The 15219-nt window shown below is 38.8% G+C and overlaps 1 protein-coding gene across 1 annotated transcript in view; it reads right to left on the bottom strand.

Annotated features, from left to right (window-relative positions):
* RIT2 (Ras like without CAAX 2) overlaps positions 1 to 15219 on the bottom strand; it is a 176196-nt gene that overhangs the window by 92953 nt on the left and 68024 nt on the right. Inside the window, exon 3 of the mRNA XM_063180569.1 lies at positions 12421 to 12494. Within this exon, the coding sequence (XP_063036639.1) occupies positions 12421 to 12494 (74 nt within the window). The remainder of the gene's footprint in view (positions 1 to 12420; positions 12495 to 15219) is intronic.

Genomic DNA, 15219 nt, shown 5'->3' with positions numbered 1-15219 from the left:
TATGCTAACAGATGTTCTTAATCAAAACTGTCTCCCTGATTACCACAGGGGTCATTCTTATTATAAACTGGATTTTTTTTCATATTTATAGTGAACACTTGAGGGGTAGGATATATTCTTGCAAACAGGCAGGATATTATTCATCTATGACAAAAAAAAAAAAAAAAAGGAGAGAGGATAAGGGGAAAAATCTTCAAATACTGAGAGAAGAAAAATCTAAAACAGTAAAAAATATGTGAAACTTCATTGTTCACTCAGAATTTTCCTATTAAAAGTAAGTTGAAAATTTCTGTGGTCTCCAGAAATATTTCTGCCATTATGGTACAATATTACTTTTTAACAGCAAATCTTTTTTAAAGCCAAAATGTAAACCTTCCATATCTCTCTGTAACTAAGTTCTCCTACACACATAAGCACCACAGTTGACTTTGTCAGGATTAAATATCATCCACCTGGCACTGCTTGTCATAAAGTGTGCTTTTCTTTTACCTCTTGAAATAGATTTACCTAATAAAAGTACGCTGGTGAGAAGTGCTGTGATAATTATCTGGTTTTCATGAACTTTTTTAGTGTGTTTTTTTGTGAGCAGAGGAAGGGAAAAACAAATATTTCTTTAAAAACTTACCTGCAATAGCAAGCCGGAAGAAACCTGCAGCAGTTACATTTCAAATAAGAAAATATCCAGGTAAGATGTTGGCTGGATATTGTATAATATAAACATCATAATACCAGTATTAATCTAGATGCAAAAGGCTTTATTAAGTGTGGTTTCTGCCTCCTGAAGAGGTAGTCAGGTATTCCAAATTTAGAATCATCTCTTTATTTAATTTTTAACTCCCTCTCTCTATAGTCATTACAGAGATATGACTGACTCCAGAGAGTAACTCAACTCATCCTCAGGGAAGTGTTTAAGATGCCAGGGGTGCTTTCCTTTTGTGCCTCTCTCACTGCCTTGACAGAGACCAAATGGAGAGCCCTGCCCCTGATGTCCATAATTTCTGCCAGGCCCTGCCCAGTCATATCCTTCATGCATTTGAATGATAAGGCTACTCCTCCTCTCCATTTTAGACTTTTCATTTAGCTTCTGCAAGGCTGTTTCATTTCCAGTGGAGTGAAAAGATCAAGAGAATGTAGCATCTAATGCCTAAAGCCAATAGAGGATTTTTCCCTTCACAACGCTCAGCAGTGGGAAATGTTGCTCCTCAGCATGGGTTGGGTGACATTATGAGATAATAAAGGTACACTTTTTCCACCACAGAAGCCAAAGTTCCCAGCCTGCTGCTTTTGCTCGCAGGAGCCCTGCCTGCACCAGCTACAGGTTCCCAGCAATGACGCAGCAGAAAAAAAGAAAGCACAGAATCATTATCAACATCACTTCACACTTTCTTCTTGCCTCCCTCTTATTTCCAGCCACCCTTCGCAAATGACAACAACAACAACAACAACAACAACAACAACAACAACAAAAGGAGTTACATGGAAAAAGAGAGTGAAAAATTTGCAGCAGGTGGTACTCAGCAACCTGTGCCAGCCCAAACCATCTGCCACATCACTGGGAGGAAGGAAGGGAGCTGAGTAACAGCTCAGAGACAGACCAAAGAAAATGCAGGGGCTCTGGCTTAAACACCAGAGAGCAGAGATGGATTCTTTTCCTCTTCAAGTCTCTACACTGCTCTGGTTGAGCATCAAACCCATCTCTCACAACCCCTTTGGCCCATTCTAGTAATGATTCAGGAGCAGTTCAAAGTGGGATTAGTATAAATGAGAATTAGCCCATGAGCTTGCAGTGGATTATTATAATAATCAGTCCCTTGATTAATGATCAGTCAGTGTCTCATGCCTTGTAATTACAGGAAAGAATTCTTGCTTCTGTTGTAAAATAGCAATATTCCTTTTCTTCTGTGAATTTGTACTGGGGACAAAATGCATATCACTGATGGTGGGAGAAGTATGAAGATAAAAAAGATTCAGTCCAAACTCTTCAAGACTAATGACTTTCTGAGCTTTATCTGACTGCCTTCCAGGGCAATATTAAAAACTCCCCATTGTACAAAATCAGTAGCCTTTTCTTAACTCTGGGAATGTACGAGGATGAAGCTCAGACAGGCACTGAAATTAATCTGTACCTAAGAAGACAACTGGCAACTCCCTGTTTAAGATGATTTATTTACCTGGAAAGGAAAACAGAAGAAGAAGAGTATTCAAGACAGGTGGTCTTTCTGGAAGACATAGGTATGATATCCATTTCTGTGACAAACAGCAGCATTACTTTTAGCTGCTGATTCTTAGGGGTTTTCCAGGTTTACTCATCTGGGCAGAGTGATTGACAGCACCTCAAGACCTTGTCTATGGGCAAGAAGATTGTCCAAGCTTAGAGAGTCAACTGAATGGATGATCAGCAACTTAAGAAACACAGTTAGGCATGCACTGATTATGAAATTCAAGCATAGATTTGCATTCATGATTTTCAGAAAATTTGGCTGAAAACTTTCTAAAATTATTTTACCCTCCTGATTTCCCCTATACTTGTGTTCTTCAGCAGAAACCTGCTTACTACAGAAATGGATCTTCAGTCCCAGAAAGGAGATGATGCTGCATTATACCTCAGTTCAGGATTCTTTCTAAAAACTAATGTATTCTCATGAAAGAGATGGATTCCTTCCCACTGGTTAATACATCGCTTATCTCTGAATACAGAAGAGACTTTATGCACAACTAATGTTCTGAATGTAAAGAGAAATTAATTAAAAATAAAGATAGCAGTTTCTTAATATGGATTACTCAATCACGGTAATTCATGATGACATTGCTCTCATCTTCATCCAAATGAGTCTGAGGCTCTGAACTGGTATGTTAAGCTTTCACCCTGTCTGAAAATAATGGATTTGTGACGTTATTTTTTTATTGACTTTAAATCATTGTTAGACACGATCTATTTTCACCATCAGTGAAACCATGTTGTTTCCCGCAAGTGGGCTTATAGATTCAGGTTCCCCTTCTCTTTTCAGCTGTGATGCTGCTTCCCGTGCTTCTGGCACTGCTCTCAGTCACAGACTATGCAGGACTAAGCCTTGTGAAAAACAGGTGTCAGGATTCCTTTGCATCCTGAGCACTGATGGGTGACAATTTCACTGCCCCTTCCCTAACTGCAGAGCACTTTATATGCACTCACTATTCTGTATTCACCTCTCCTGCACCATGATTTATGCAAAAAGACTGAGCCACACCAGCCTGATGGGAAAAAAATTACGTAAAGGGAAATAAATAAGGCAGAGAAAAAGACAGATTTGAGCAACTTCCTACAAAATAACTCAGGACTACAACATATAACATCACTGAGTGACCATTCTTTCTTACTGAGGAAAGAGTAAATAACCTGCACAGGCACTCAGACTCTCCCTCCAGATACAGCTTCTTTTCACTAAGATTCCCAGTGTTCCCACTCTAATTGCCCTCCTGCTTCCACATGATAATATATTTGCCAGTTTTCTGCAACTGTGCTTTTGTTAACTTTATTAATCCTGCTCTTCCCAAGATGGTTTGTCATGTGCAATAATGAAACGATGCAGTCCATCACCTACCTGGGAGATGATATCTACTTTTTATTCACCCCTAAATATGGATGAAATCACCGTATCAATTCTCCACAATGCCAGTAAAAATTCCTCAGTGCTACACTCCCTAACTCAGAGAACTGCCTTTTTCTTTCATATTCATGCTAATGGTCTCTCTCTGAGGGATAAACACCTTAGCAATTTTCTTCTAAATGCAGGCACTGAAGCAATCTTCATTGTTAACTACCTCTAAAACCCCCATATGCATTTGGTTCATCATGCACCACATAATACTTTCTCCCCCATTCTCATTGATATGCAAAAAAGAGCTAGTTTTCACCTTTTATCACAAATGCATCATAACTGGTTAAAGGGAAAAAATTAATACCTTGGTAATTACATTTTAGTGAACAGCAGAGATTAAAAGAAAAAAAAAAGACAACAAACCACTAGTGAAGAGGCAATGCCTGCAGCTGCAAGCAAGGGCTTTGCAGGGATTCAGACATGCTCTTGTCAACTTCTGTGGTCATCACAGGCTTGCCATCATCCCCAGAGAGGCCTTGTGCAGCCTTGCAGGAGAAAACCAGGAGGCTGTGGAGTCAGACACCTCATTGCTCTGATAAATGACTGCAAATTATATCCTGGCTTGCATATATGCTCTCTCACGATGACTTCCCTAACAAGTGTGCTGACCTTAAAAATTCCAGCATACAGGTTTTTTCTCTTCCCTCCCCTGTGCCCTGGTCATCAGCAGAGATATAATTTAATCTGAGAACCTGAAAAGGGGGGAAAGGAAAAAAGCAAGCAATCTGCAGAGTGGCTATTTTAGATTTTTGCAACATTTAATCAATAGTGTACTCATTTCTGCAACTGAAATTTAGCTCAGTGTTTATCTGAGGGGTGTGTTCCCTGGGGACTACATAAATCACCACCAAAGTGAATGCAAATTACCTGTGATACAATCCTGCATGGATTTTGTATTGCTTACAAACTGAACTTGTGGTATGAAAGGACTGAGTTGCCATGTCCCTGTGACTTCCCAGCACGCTTTTTCATTTCCATGTGCAAAAATATTTCTGAATAATTTTTATCGCATTAGGAAAAAAACAAAAACAAAAACAAAACAAAAAAAAGCAAACAACAACAACAACAACAAACCGAACAAACAAAAAACAAACAAAAACAAACAAACAAACAAAAAAAAAACCAAAACCAAAACACATAAGGACAAAAACAGAGATCTAAAAAAATAAGTCATGGGGTATCTTGGTTGGACCAGCAGATCCAACAGAGAAAGTGGAGGATTCAGGTAGACCTTGGAGCACTTTCCAGGAGTGGCTACAAAAGCACTAGAGAGGGACTTGGGAACAGGGCATGGAGTGACAGAAGGAGGAGGAATGGCTTTAAATTGATGGAAGGCAGGGTTGGATGGGATATTGGGAAGAAATTCATCCCTGTGAGGGGGGTAAGGCCTTGTCACAGTATCCAGGTTTAGAGCAAATTTGGGGAAGAATCCCCCCAAAGGAGCTCCGCTGGGAAAAGCAGATCCAATCGGCCCCTCCCCACAACTGGGTCTGGGAGGGAAAAATACCTCCTTGGAGAAAGGTGGAAAAAAAGCTGTTTATTAAACAATAAAACCAAAACAATATCAATCAATGAGACCCCTTGCCACTCTAAAAGAGATGACAGACTGAGAAAACCCCGTCCTCGGGTTGCAGCTCACTCAGTCTCTGATCTGTCCCTCAGCGCTGGAACTGTCGCAGGCCCGGCCCGGCCCGCTGGGCCACAGCTGCAGCTGCCGGTGCTCTCCTGGGGGTTCAGGCCAGAGCAGTTTCAAGAGGTCCAAAGAAAAAGGAGAAAAACAGTCCAGAGAACTTCTTTGCCTCAGCTAGCTAACACTAACTAAAAAGCAAAAGAAGAGCTCTGTCCTGCTGTCTGTCCATCCGCAGACGACACAGTCCAGGAGCAGGAATGTGGAGGAGTGAGTGCAGTGTCTGAAAACAAACTGCGCGCTTCTTCTCTCCCCTCCTTCACTCTCTGTAACACTCTTAAATGTACAAAACTTATTATTATTCAACATAAACAGAATGAGACGATTGGGGATAATAGCATCATATAGTCAACCCAGGACACACAGGTTGCCCAGAGAAGCTGTGACTGCCCCATCCATGGAAGTGTCTAAGGCCAGGTTGGACAGAGCTTGGAGCAACCTGGGATAGTGGAAGGTGTCCCTGTCCACAGCAGGGCTTTTACAGTCATTTCCAATTGAAAGCCTTCCATGATTTTATGATCCTGAAAGACACTGAGTAGCTTCTGAGATATGCTGATACTTTCCTCCAAAGGGCCAAAGCTCATCTGCGCATTCAAAAGTTGGCAGAGTCTGTCTCTTTTAGCTTTGCCCAAGGTGTAAGTCAGGTACCACACTGATTTCTGACATAATCACTGCAACCACTGCTAAGCTTTTGAGTTTTTCTCTTATTAAAAGATAAGATTCTTCCCTGGCATGGTTTGTCTCACATCATCCCACAGCTCTGATAATAACATGGAACACTCATGAACATGGTTTTTGTTTCTTTGTTTATTAGGAGTTTTTGTTTGCTCAGTGGGAGGGAATTTCACCTCCAGGTCTGGGAACAAAACTCTTGAAACTCCAACTTAAAAGATATTACTTGGTTTTAGGTTTTCCCATTCCCCTTCCTGCTAGCAGGAAATAAAAATTACAATTTTAGAAAACTTTTTCCAGCTTTTTCCTTCTTATGTGGTTTAGCAAGTGAAATGCTTGGATGATTCTGATAGCACTATATAATTTTTTCCTTTTACTTTCTTTGTCTGGAGACACTGCCATTTAAAGCTTCAGAATTACATAAAAGACACTTAATTTTGAAAATCTCATTTTTTGGGGACAACCTACTTCTCCTATGAAGCATTAAAGCCCTGCTCTGCAAAAAAACCATTTCTTGGTCATTTGTTCAGGGAAAATGGGCACCATGTGGTGCTGTAATATGTGCTTGTTTTCTCAGCATTGAAGCCAATTTTTTTAGTCCTGGAAATATCATTATGAATGTGAGCTTTGGGAAAAGTGGTAGAGGTAGAATTCAGTTTTCTGTTCGCTGGCGTCCCAGGTTTGTGTACAGCTGCTTGGTAACAAGCAGATTTTGATAGAAAACCTCTGTAAAATAGAATTCCTAGTGAGATTACCTAGGACAGTCACACATATATATAAAGAAATCAGGACACACTTAGAATAGGTGCAGTGTCTACTGGAACTTCAAAGTACTTCAGTACCATTCACTAGTGTAGAGAAAAAGTGCAGAATATTTTCCAGTGATGGGAGAAAAGAAAACAATTACATTATCATAATCTTGTGGAAGACCTGGATGAAGTTTTCTCATATGGAATGTGCTTATATAGGTGTTTTCCATACAATGTACACTAGAACGAAACAAAACAACCAACCAAAAATGCCAAATTCAATAAAATAATAAAAAAAAAGAAACCACCCCAGCAACAACAAAAACCCACAAGAAAATTCTACAAAAAAGGCTTGGAGAGAAAAACAATAGATTTTCCAATTTTTTTTTTTTGAAAATTTTAATAATATATTTTCTTCTATGTCCTTATTTTATTAAAAAGAGAAAAAATCTTTCAGCAGCATCAGTCTGTCTTTATCTGGTTTTTAAAGTTGCAAGTTAGAGAAAGATGAAGAACAGTGAGAGGGAAAGCATTTCAAGTGAAAAAATAAAATTTTTGAACGAGAAGAGAAAACACTGGAAAGTTTTCCACCACCTGCAGTATGGAACCACTAACACTGACTTTGCTGAAGAGGAATGGTAGCAATGGGCAGGCAATCGGGGTTGTCAGACTCAATAAATGCTGATGCTCGCCCTAAGTGCTTGTTCCCTGCAACATTTTATTGCACCTGTTTGACAGGAAGATAAATGCAGGCCTAGAAATACAAACTGATCCACCCTTTATTGCATCATGATTCACTCATGGACAGGGATGAAAAAGGAAGTTGGGAATCTTGGCTGCCAGTTCCCTGCTCTTCCTTTGGTTATATACTCATTTTTATCAGCATATGCCTAGATCTTTTCCTACTGAAGTCAAGGAATATTTTGCCAGTGATCTGAAGGAAACTGGTGTCAGGTCCACAATTTCATCTGTGATTTACTGCAACTGTTTTTTCCACTCTGTAACTGCGCCAAATAAGTGTTTCTCCACAATCTGTCCATTGGCAAATAAAACTACTAGGTCAAGGGAGACATTTTAGCTCTTCCCAGAAAGTACAGAACAACTTGTCTCAAGACCCCAGGAAAATTTCTGTGTTATGATTTTATACTTTCTAAGTATGTTTTCAACAGCCTGTGGAACAACGTACAAAGGAAATAAAACTAATGTTCTTCTCACTTAATACACTGTGTTAATTGTTGCTACTTGCTTCAATATCCCTGTGCTTTAAAAATAAAATGGATTTCATTTATGCACTAGAGTACCTACCAGAAAGTGCAATAAAATTATTTTCCCCTTATAAGAACATGCTGTAGAGGCCCATTAAGACATAATTACTGCCAAAAAGGCATTTTACATTTCCTTGAGATAAGCTGCACTAGTGTACTTTGAGATTTCACTTCCATTGATTCAGGATTAGAGCAGCATGTTTAGATAATAAGCAGAGGGGTCTCAGATAACAGCCTGAGTGAATCATCAGGCTATAGTGTTCAGTCTGAGAAAGCGTGTTTATCTGAAGGGCTCTTGGGACTAATATGGTTCCTCTTCAAAGCTTGAAGCAGGGGGCAAGAATCACAGTCCTGCAGGTTGGCAGGATAAACATGTCCTGTGATTTGCTGGCAATTTGAGAGATGGATTTCGGTACAGAGCGCACTGCTGTTGTCAGGTTGAAAAGTGTCTGCCTGGAAATGAATTCATGTGCACACAACTCCAGACAAAGGAAAATCTCCCTGAAATGGCATGCCATCACATTTTTGGGCCCATTTTTCAAGTCTCTGACTCACACCTGGGAAATATACTGGTGCACTAAGTTTATCATAAAAAGCTCACGTTTTAGCAAACAAAAATTGGCGCAATAATCTCGGAATGTATTGTCTCACTGACAGGTACAGAAACCCATTTTTCCACATACTTGCCTGCTTTGTATCTGAAAACAATCTCTGCCTCTTTTACATGTCAGATCAGATTGTTTTCCCGTGAAGGAAACTCTGCTGCTCTTTTAGCGTTCGGCGTGAGGTCTGCACGGAGAGATTGGGTAATGTGTCATGCAGGGGAAAGCTGTGGCAGGAATAAAAGCTCCTGTGTCAGTCAACAGTCTATAAATACAGCAGGAGAGATAACTGCTGTGTGTGCTCCATGAGGAGCATACTTCTGGGCTCCAGAAGTAGCAACATATTTTTAAGCTAGAAGAGAAGGTGAGAAAGCGCAAATGAGCGAACAGAAGGTTTCTATAACTCCGTGTGGAGGCTTTTTGTGCGCGGTTTGAGCAGTTGGGGGTTGTCACTCTCTGAGAATAATTGTGAGGGGAGCTGAATGCAGAATAGAGTGCTTGGGGGCTGAATGTCCTTTTGTTTGCACCTGCAAGTTTGCTGGAAACCAAAGGGTTTGCGTCAATTTGGATTAAATGCATGTAAAAGCACATTATTTTTATGGCACGTTGGTTAAGACAAGGGAAATCCCAGAATCACCTCCAGCAATGCCAATTCCAAACTCAGTGGACGTGGGTGAATTTCAAGGGAAAGTCACTCAAAAAATGTCCCATATGGATGAACAAGGAAGTTCAAGCTATCTTTATGGATACTAATTTGCATTTTCAGATTTCCATGAAGTTTGTCCTATATACTCCACATGCCATATTGTAGCTAGCCTTGGGAGTTAAAAGCTAAAAAAATAAACTTCCTCAGTTTTATAAATATGACCTCAATCTCACATTTAATGTGTTTGGCTTTATTTGCTTCTCTTTTTTGGGGGGGGGTTATTTTTGTTTTAATTGAAGTGTAGGTGCAAAATGAAAAGTTTTGGGATGAGAATAATACTTCTAGTTAAAGACCCAAAGGCATCATTGATAAATAACCAAAGGATTTACTGGCAGCTTCTTCTAGATTCAGATGAGCCACTGAAAAAGAATACCAGCATCATTTTTTTTTTGTTCATTTCCTTGCAGTATACCATATTTTCAAGCTTTTTTTGGTAGGATTAGCTCATGTTAGGTCTGTTTATGACAATCCAGCTACCAGGAGCTACATCAATGCCTTCTTCTGATCTGAAACTCTCTAAGGCAAACATGTTCTGTCTGAAGCTAAATGGGGTGAGCAAACGCAGGCTGCCCAGCTGGCAGGTGTAGAGGGTGGTGAAAAGAAGGTGTAGTGAGCTCAGTGTCGCATAACTACTTGCACCAGCCCTTACATTCTTTAAGAAAATGCCTCTTGTTGTGCTTTCAGTGGAAAAACAGCGTTGGAAGAGCACCAAAGGACAAATGATGGTGTATAAAATATGTATCCAGAGTCCAGTGAACATCAGTTTATTTCCTGAGATGAGCAATTGGTCTATGATATAGTGTTTATGTACATGCACATGAGAAAAATCAGTAACTAGATGGGCAAGTTAATCAATGTTTCTTGTTTTCCCATTGTTTGAATGTTGGGTTGTTTTTTTTCTTTTAACTTCAGAAAATTGAGAGTAAATGTATTTCTGAAGCACGCTTTATGTTTTGCAGGCATCAAACTGGATCTACCAGTTAAAGTATTGAAGATTTTTTTTGCAATGCAGGTATGAAATCACACGTGGGTTTTTAAGTCTAGATTTGACTATTAAAAACTGTGTTAATTGTTAGTAGCTCATTTGGTCAGTGTTGAAATTCTTAATTAGTTCATAGGTACAGAAAGGAAAGGAGAAACATATTTGTTGAAACACGTCCGCCAGGGCAACAACAAAATACATTAAATTCAGTTGGTTTCACTATTGATTTTTTGTACTTCCTAAATAAGGATGAATCACAATTTTGTCTCCTTGATCTCCTGAAGTGATTAAAGTCATTATTCAAAGTTGATGATGAAGTATTTATGACTGTGAGGACACCCAGACAAATGAGTTTTCCATTTTCCACTTCCTGATTTAGAAGCTGTAACGCCATCTCCAATTTGACATAAAACCAAGGGAAATAGAAACAACTAGGCACCACCAAGGCACACATTGGCAGCACAAATGGGTGCTTTGAATCTTTACCCTGAGTCACCAAAATCAGAGCAGAATTTGCTCTCACTGAGCTTCAGTGAGAGCATCATTAAGAGCTCTGTGAAGAAAGAGCCTATTTCAGCTGCTGACTTCAATGGGAGTTGGATTAGGTCTTGATTTATTATGGAGCTGTGTAGTGAAGATAGAGAGGCAGCAAATCCAAGGACATCTACAGAGACAAGCAGCTAAATCCAGGACACTTAGAACGGACAGCTCCTGAAAAATCGTGGGAGGGAAAGTGGGAAGAACTTCCTAGTTATCCTGGGAATGTGTTTCAGTGATGACAATCAGGGGAATTTAAAACAGAGATTTGCTCATATCAAATCAACTTGGTTGATTCATTTCAACATTTCAGCAGAAGTACAATGGCTATGCCCAGGCTGTAAAATGGCCTGGGATGACAAATCTGCTGAGTGTGGTGCTTCTGCACACGCCTCTGCTTGCTGCAAAGAGGAAAGGATGAGGAAAAAGGGGACGTTTAGATTGGAAATGAGGAAAAAATTCTTTCCTGGAAGGATTATTAAGCCCTGGCCCAGGATGTTTGGGCAGTGGTGGCGTCAACATTCTTTGAGGGATTTAAAGAGCACATGTCTGTGGCACCTGGAGACGTGGTTCAGTGGTGGCCTTGGAAGTGCTGGGTTAATGGTTGGACTCGATCTTAAAGATATTTCCAACTTTTAAAATTCTGTCATTCTATGAAATATCTGCACCACATTTCATTACTTGGTCTCTATATACCATGGACATCGAATACAGTGGAATTTTTGCTTCCTAATAGAGATATAACTTGGAGACAAAACTCCAGCTTTTTTGTACTATTGTTTTCACCACCTTTCATTGACTGAGTTATTCTGATTTCTTTTCTTACCTTACAACTGTTTATTCTGACAAAATTCATAACCTTGGTAATCATATCCTCCTCCCATAAATTAAGGATGAAGTATAGTTCTAACCTTCTCATAAGATCAAAAATTTTTTAAATCATTAAAAAATTGTATATATGTGGAAATGACTGACAATAGCTGAATTTTCTTTGAATTTCTGGAAGCAGACTGCATTCCCCGCCATTTGGAGTGCCTAGCTTAGGTGCATTCAGACCTCTAGGAAGTTGAGAACAAGGTTACCAGTTTTTTTCTTCCCAAATACTTCCTTGTTTATTTAAGTGTTATATTAGATATAATATTTAAGATATTATATCTAATATCTAAATAAGATATTTAGATATAATGGGGGGAGAAGAGTAACAAAATAGTCTACAAGTAGACCAGAAAATTCCTGAAATACATATAGAGGGGGAGGAATGAGAAAAATGTAAGACAATCAACACAGTATTTATTAATTTCATTATTGTGATAGATGTTCCTGCATACAAGAGGAAAAGAAACAAACATCTTTTTATCTATTGTTCATTTCAGCCTGTCTGTCTCCTCTGATGAGATTTGGAAGTTATACTGTTCTATGCTGCAGCACTTTAATCTTCCCCTTTGTTAATTCCTCTGTATAATTCTGCCACTGCCTCCTTTATGCTTGACTAGGGAACTTTAAGCGCTGTGATCCACATCTCTGAGGTTAAAATCTTTGAGTTTATCTCTGATTGAGTGACTCTCATTGGAAAATTACTCACCTGTCCAGCAGTGTCTAGAATGTCCAAATAGGCTGGTTCATCATCAATTCGGACTTGAGTTTTATAGGCATCCTCTGAAAAACACAGTGCAGTTTGCTTAAGCATGTGATTTGCTCAGAGAATGGAAAATGAAGCAGCTTTGCTAGTTTGTAGTAGGCTTTTCATAAGTTCTCCAATCCGACCTAACATTATTTTATTTCAAAAATTCCTTTTTGAAATCCTTTTGTCACTACAAAGTATTAGCAAAAGAGGGTCTCTTCCATCACACTGCCTCAAAATACAAAAAATTAAATTTTCCTTTCTTTAAAAGGGAAACATTTCCCTTTCTTTAAGCACACTCCCCAGATGTCACGTAGGCCACAATATTCAGAGCTGTTGTGCTGGTGCTGTGTAACAGAATGATTTTTTATCTACCACAATGACATGTTCAAAGAGATTGTCTAGCAAATAATTTCATTTTAAAGATTGTATAAATTATTAGGATAGATTCCCTGTGGCTGAACAGGATCCTGGATCAGAGCTACTATTTAAACTTCTGTATATTTTCAGAAACGCTGAGCATAAACTTTTTAAAAATGAATTCTGTAATCTGTCTTTACACTCATCAGCGATGCAGGCAGAAGAGGAGAAACTCTGCTTTGTGGACTCTTTTCTTAGTTCATAATTTTGTCAACTAAATTTAGAGCAACAAGAACAAAGAAAGGGTGAACTACTATTTGCACAAGCTATTTTCCTCACATTATAATTTCATTCCCCTCTCAACATTTGTATTTTCTTCGTTAGATTAAAAGGCGCTTAGATACTGGCCCGTGTTTATACTTTAAATAGTCTTGGAAATTATCTGTGCTCTTTAATTGCACAATCATGCAGAGCAGCCTGAGTGGCTTTTGTGGCTGACACTGGAAGTGCACTGAGGCATGAAGACAAGACAGGTGCATTTGTTGAACCTGAGGAATGTCATTAACCAAGTGAGCAGGCTGGGCCTGTCCTAAGAGCCTGTCCTAGCAGACGCCCTCCAGCTCTACTGAAATAATACTGAGATTATAATATGGGATAATATGGCAGGTAGTTGGAATACTTGGGACCTTCCAGTTTGTGCCATAATATATATGTTGCATTGCACAACGCTTTATAAAAGTGTGGGAAAATCTGCTTTCTGTCAGCAGAGGGAAAAAATGAAAGCATTTGGATACAAGTCTGTATATCCTTAACTCAGGTCCCTCCTGTGCAGCTGGAGGATTGCTGTCTTTTATGACATAATCACACACAGTATTTCCCCCTTAATTTTAGGCCTCAATTCAGCAAATAGGCACATGACTTTCTTTAAACAAATACTTAGTCCCATTGATGTCAAGATGGCCCAGAGGCTCAATTAATTGTATGATATATTGCCTTGCTGAGAAAACCAGAGCACTTCAACCACCATATGTTTTGGTTAATAGATCTTTTTGTAGGGATTGCTGAACAAGAAACTGTGTGGCAAAGTGGGGCTATATAAAAGGCATTGGACTATTTGCAATTTTAGTAATTTGTTATTACATGACAATGTAATCTACCTGCAGTAGATTGTCCTTTTCTTCCTTCTTTTTTGTTTACGAAAAATTAAAAAAAAAAAAGGCAAAATATTTAAAAATCAATCATGGTATTTCCTTCTTATAAATTCTATTGATACTATCAAGCATTATTAATATACTTCCATGCAGGTGGGTGTCCACTTGCATTACATTATTGCACACATAATTAACATATGACTTCCACAAATTTAGCTCCTATTCTTGGCTCTGCATTTGGATTCTCTAAACCCAGCAGTCCTACTTCCCTTTTCACTTAGACCAACATGAATCTTTATACAGGAGATTTAAAACAGTTAATGTTGAAAAAATTATTCCTACTTAAATTTTACTTGGATAAAAATGAAACTATATCCTGTCTTGGTTTTTCTTTCTTTCTTTCTTTTTTTTTTTTTTTTTTTTTTTTTCCCTAGGAAAAGATTTACAAGTAAAAAGTTAAAAGTTTACATGTTATAAATAAAAGACCAAGTTGCCTCTGAATATAAGTCACTGCTTTTAGATATCTACCCTGCTGAACTGCTCCAGGTGTACCCTGATATATTGTCACTGTCATCAGTAAAGTTTCAGCTGTTAAAAGCTGGATCCAGTCTATCTTTATAATGTTTTTACTTTGTAGACATAACACTGATTGTATAAAGGTATTTTGTCATTTTCATTTATTTTTGCTTTCCCTAACTGCTGACCTTAAAACATTTCACAAAGGAATGTTAGCATCACTGTCCCATTTTCCTTCTTGATGTATGCTGATGTCTTCTGTTGGTGGCAGAGAAACATGTTTTGGTATGCTTTGACCAGGTACATGAATCTAAACAGTTTTCTAGGCAAATGCTTTTCTCATGTAAGATTTTATTTTGCCCCAAGAAATGTAGAGATGAAACAGGAAGGGATATGAGTTTCCTTTGTAATATTCTCTCTGCCTACGTGCAAAAAGCACAGATAGTACAGACAGTAAAGAGAAAAGCCTAAAAATGTCCTCCGTTGGGATGTGATAAGCAGGGGGATTTTCAACCTGCGTGTAGATGGAAAATAGGTGGGAGTTTTAACCCTTAATTTTCTTCAGGCACACACTTGAGAGGGAGTCCTTAAGTGCACACCTGACAAAGAAATCATTGTCTTGAGCCAACACGCCCTCACACCAGAGAGCAAATCACAGCACCACTTATGAGCTTCACCTTCTTAATCACCTCCTTAATGCTCAAACACATTCAGTCTTATGAGGGGCGCTGCC

Source organism: Melospiza melodia, chromosome Z (genome assembly GCF_035770615.1).
Source record: "Melospiza melodia melodia isolate bMelMel2 chromosome Z, bMelMel2.pri, whole genome shotgun sequence".
Lineage (NCBI taxonomy): Eukaryota > Metazoa > Chordata > Aves > Passeriformes > Passerellidae > Melospiza > Melospiza melodia.
This window is presented reverse-complemented; position numbering and strand designations above follow the sequence as displayed.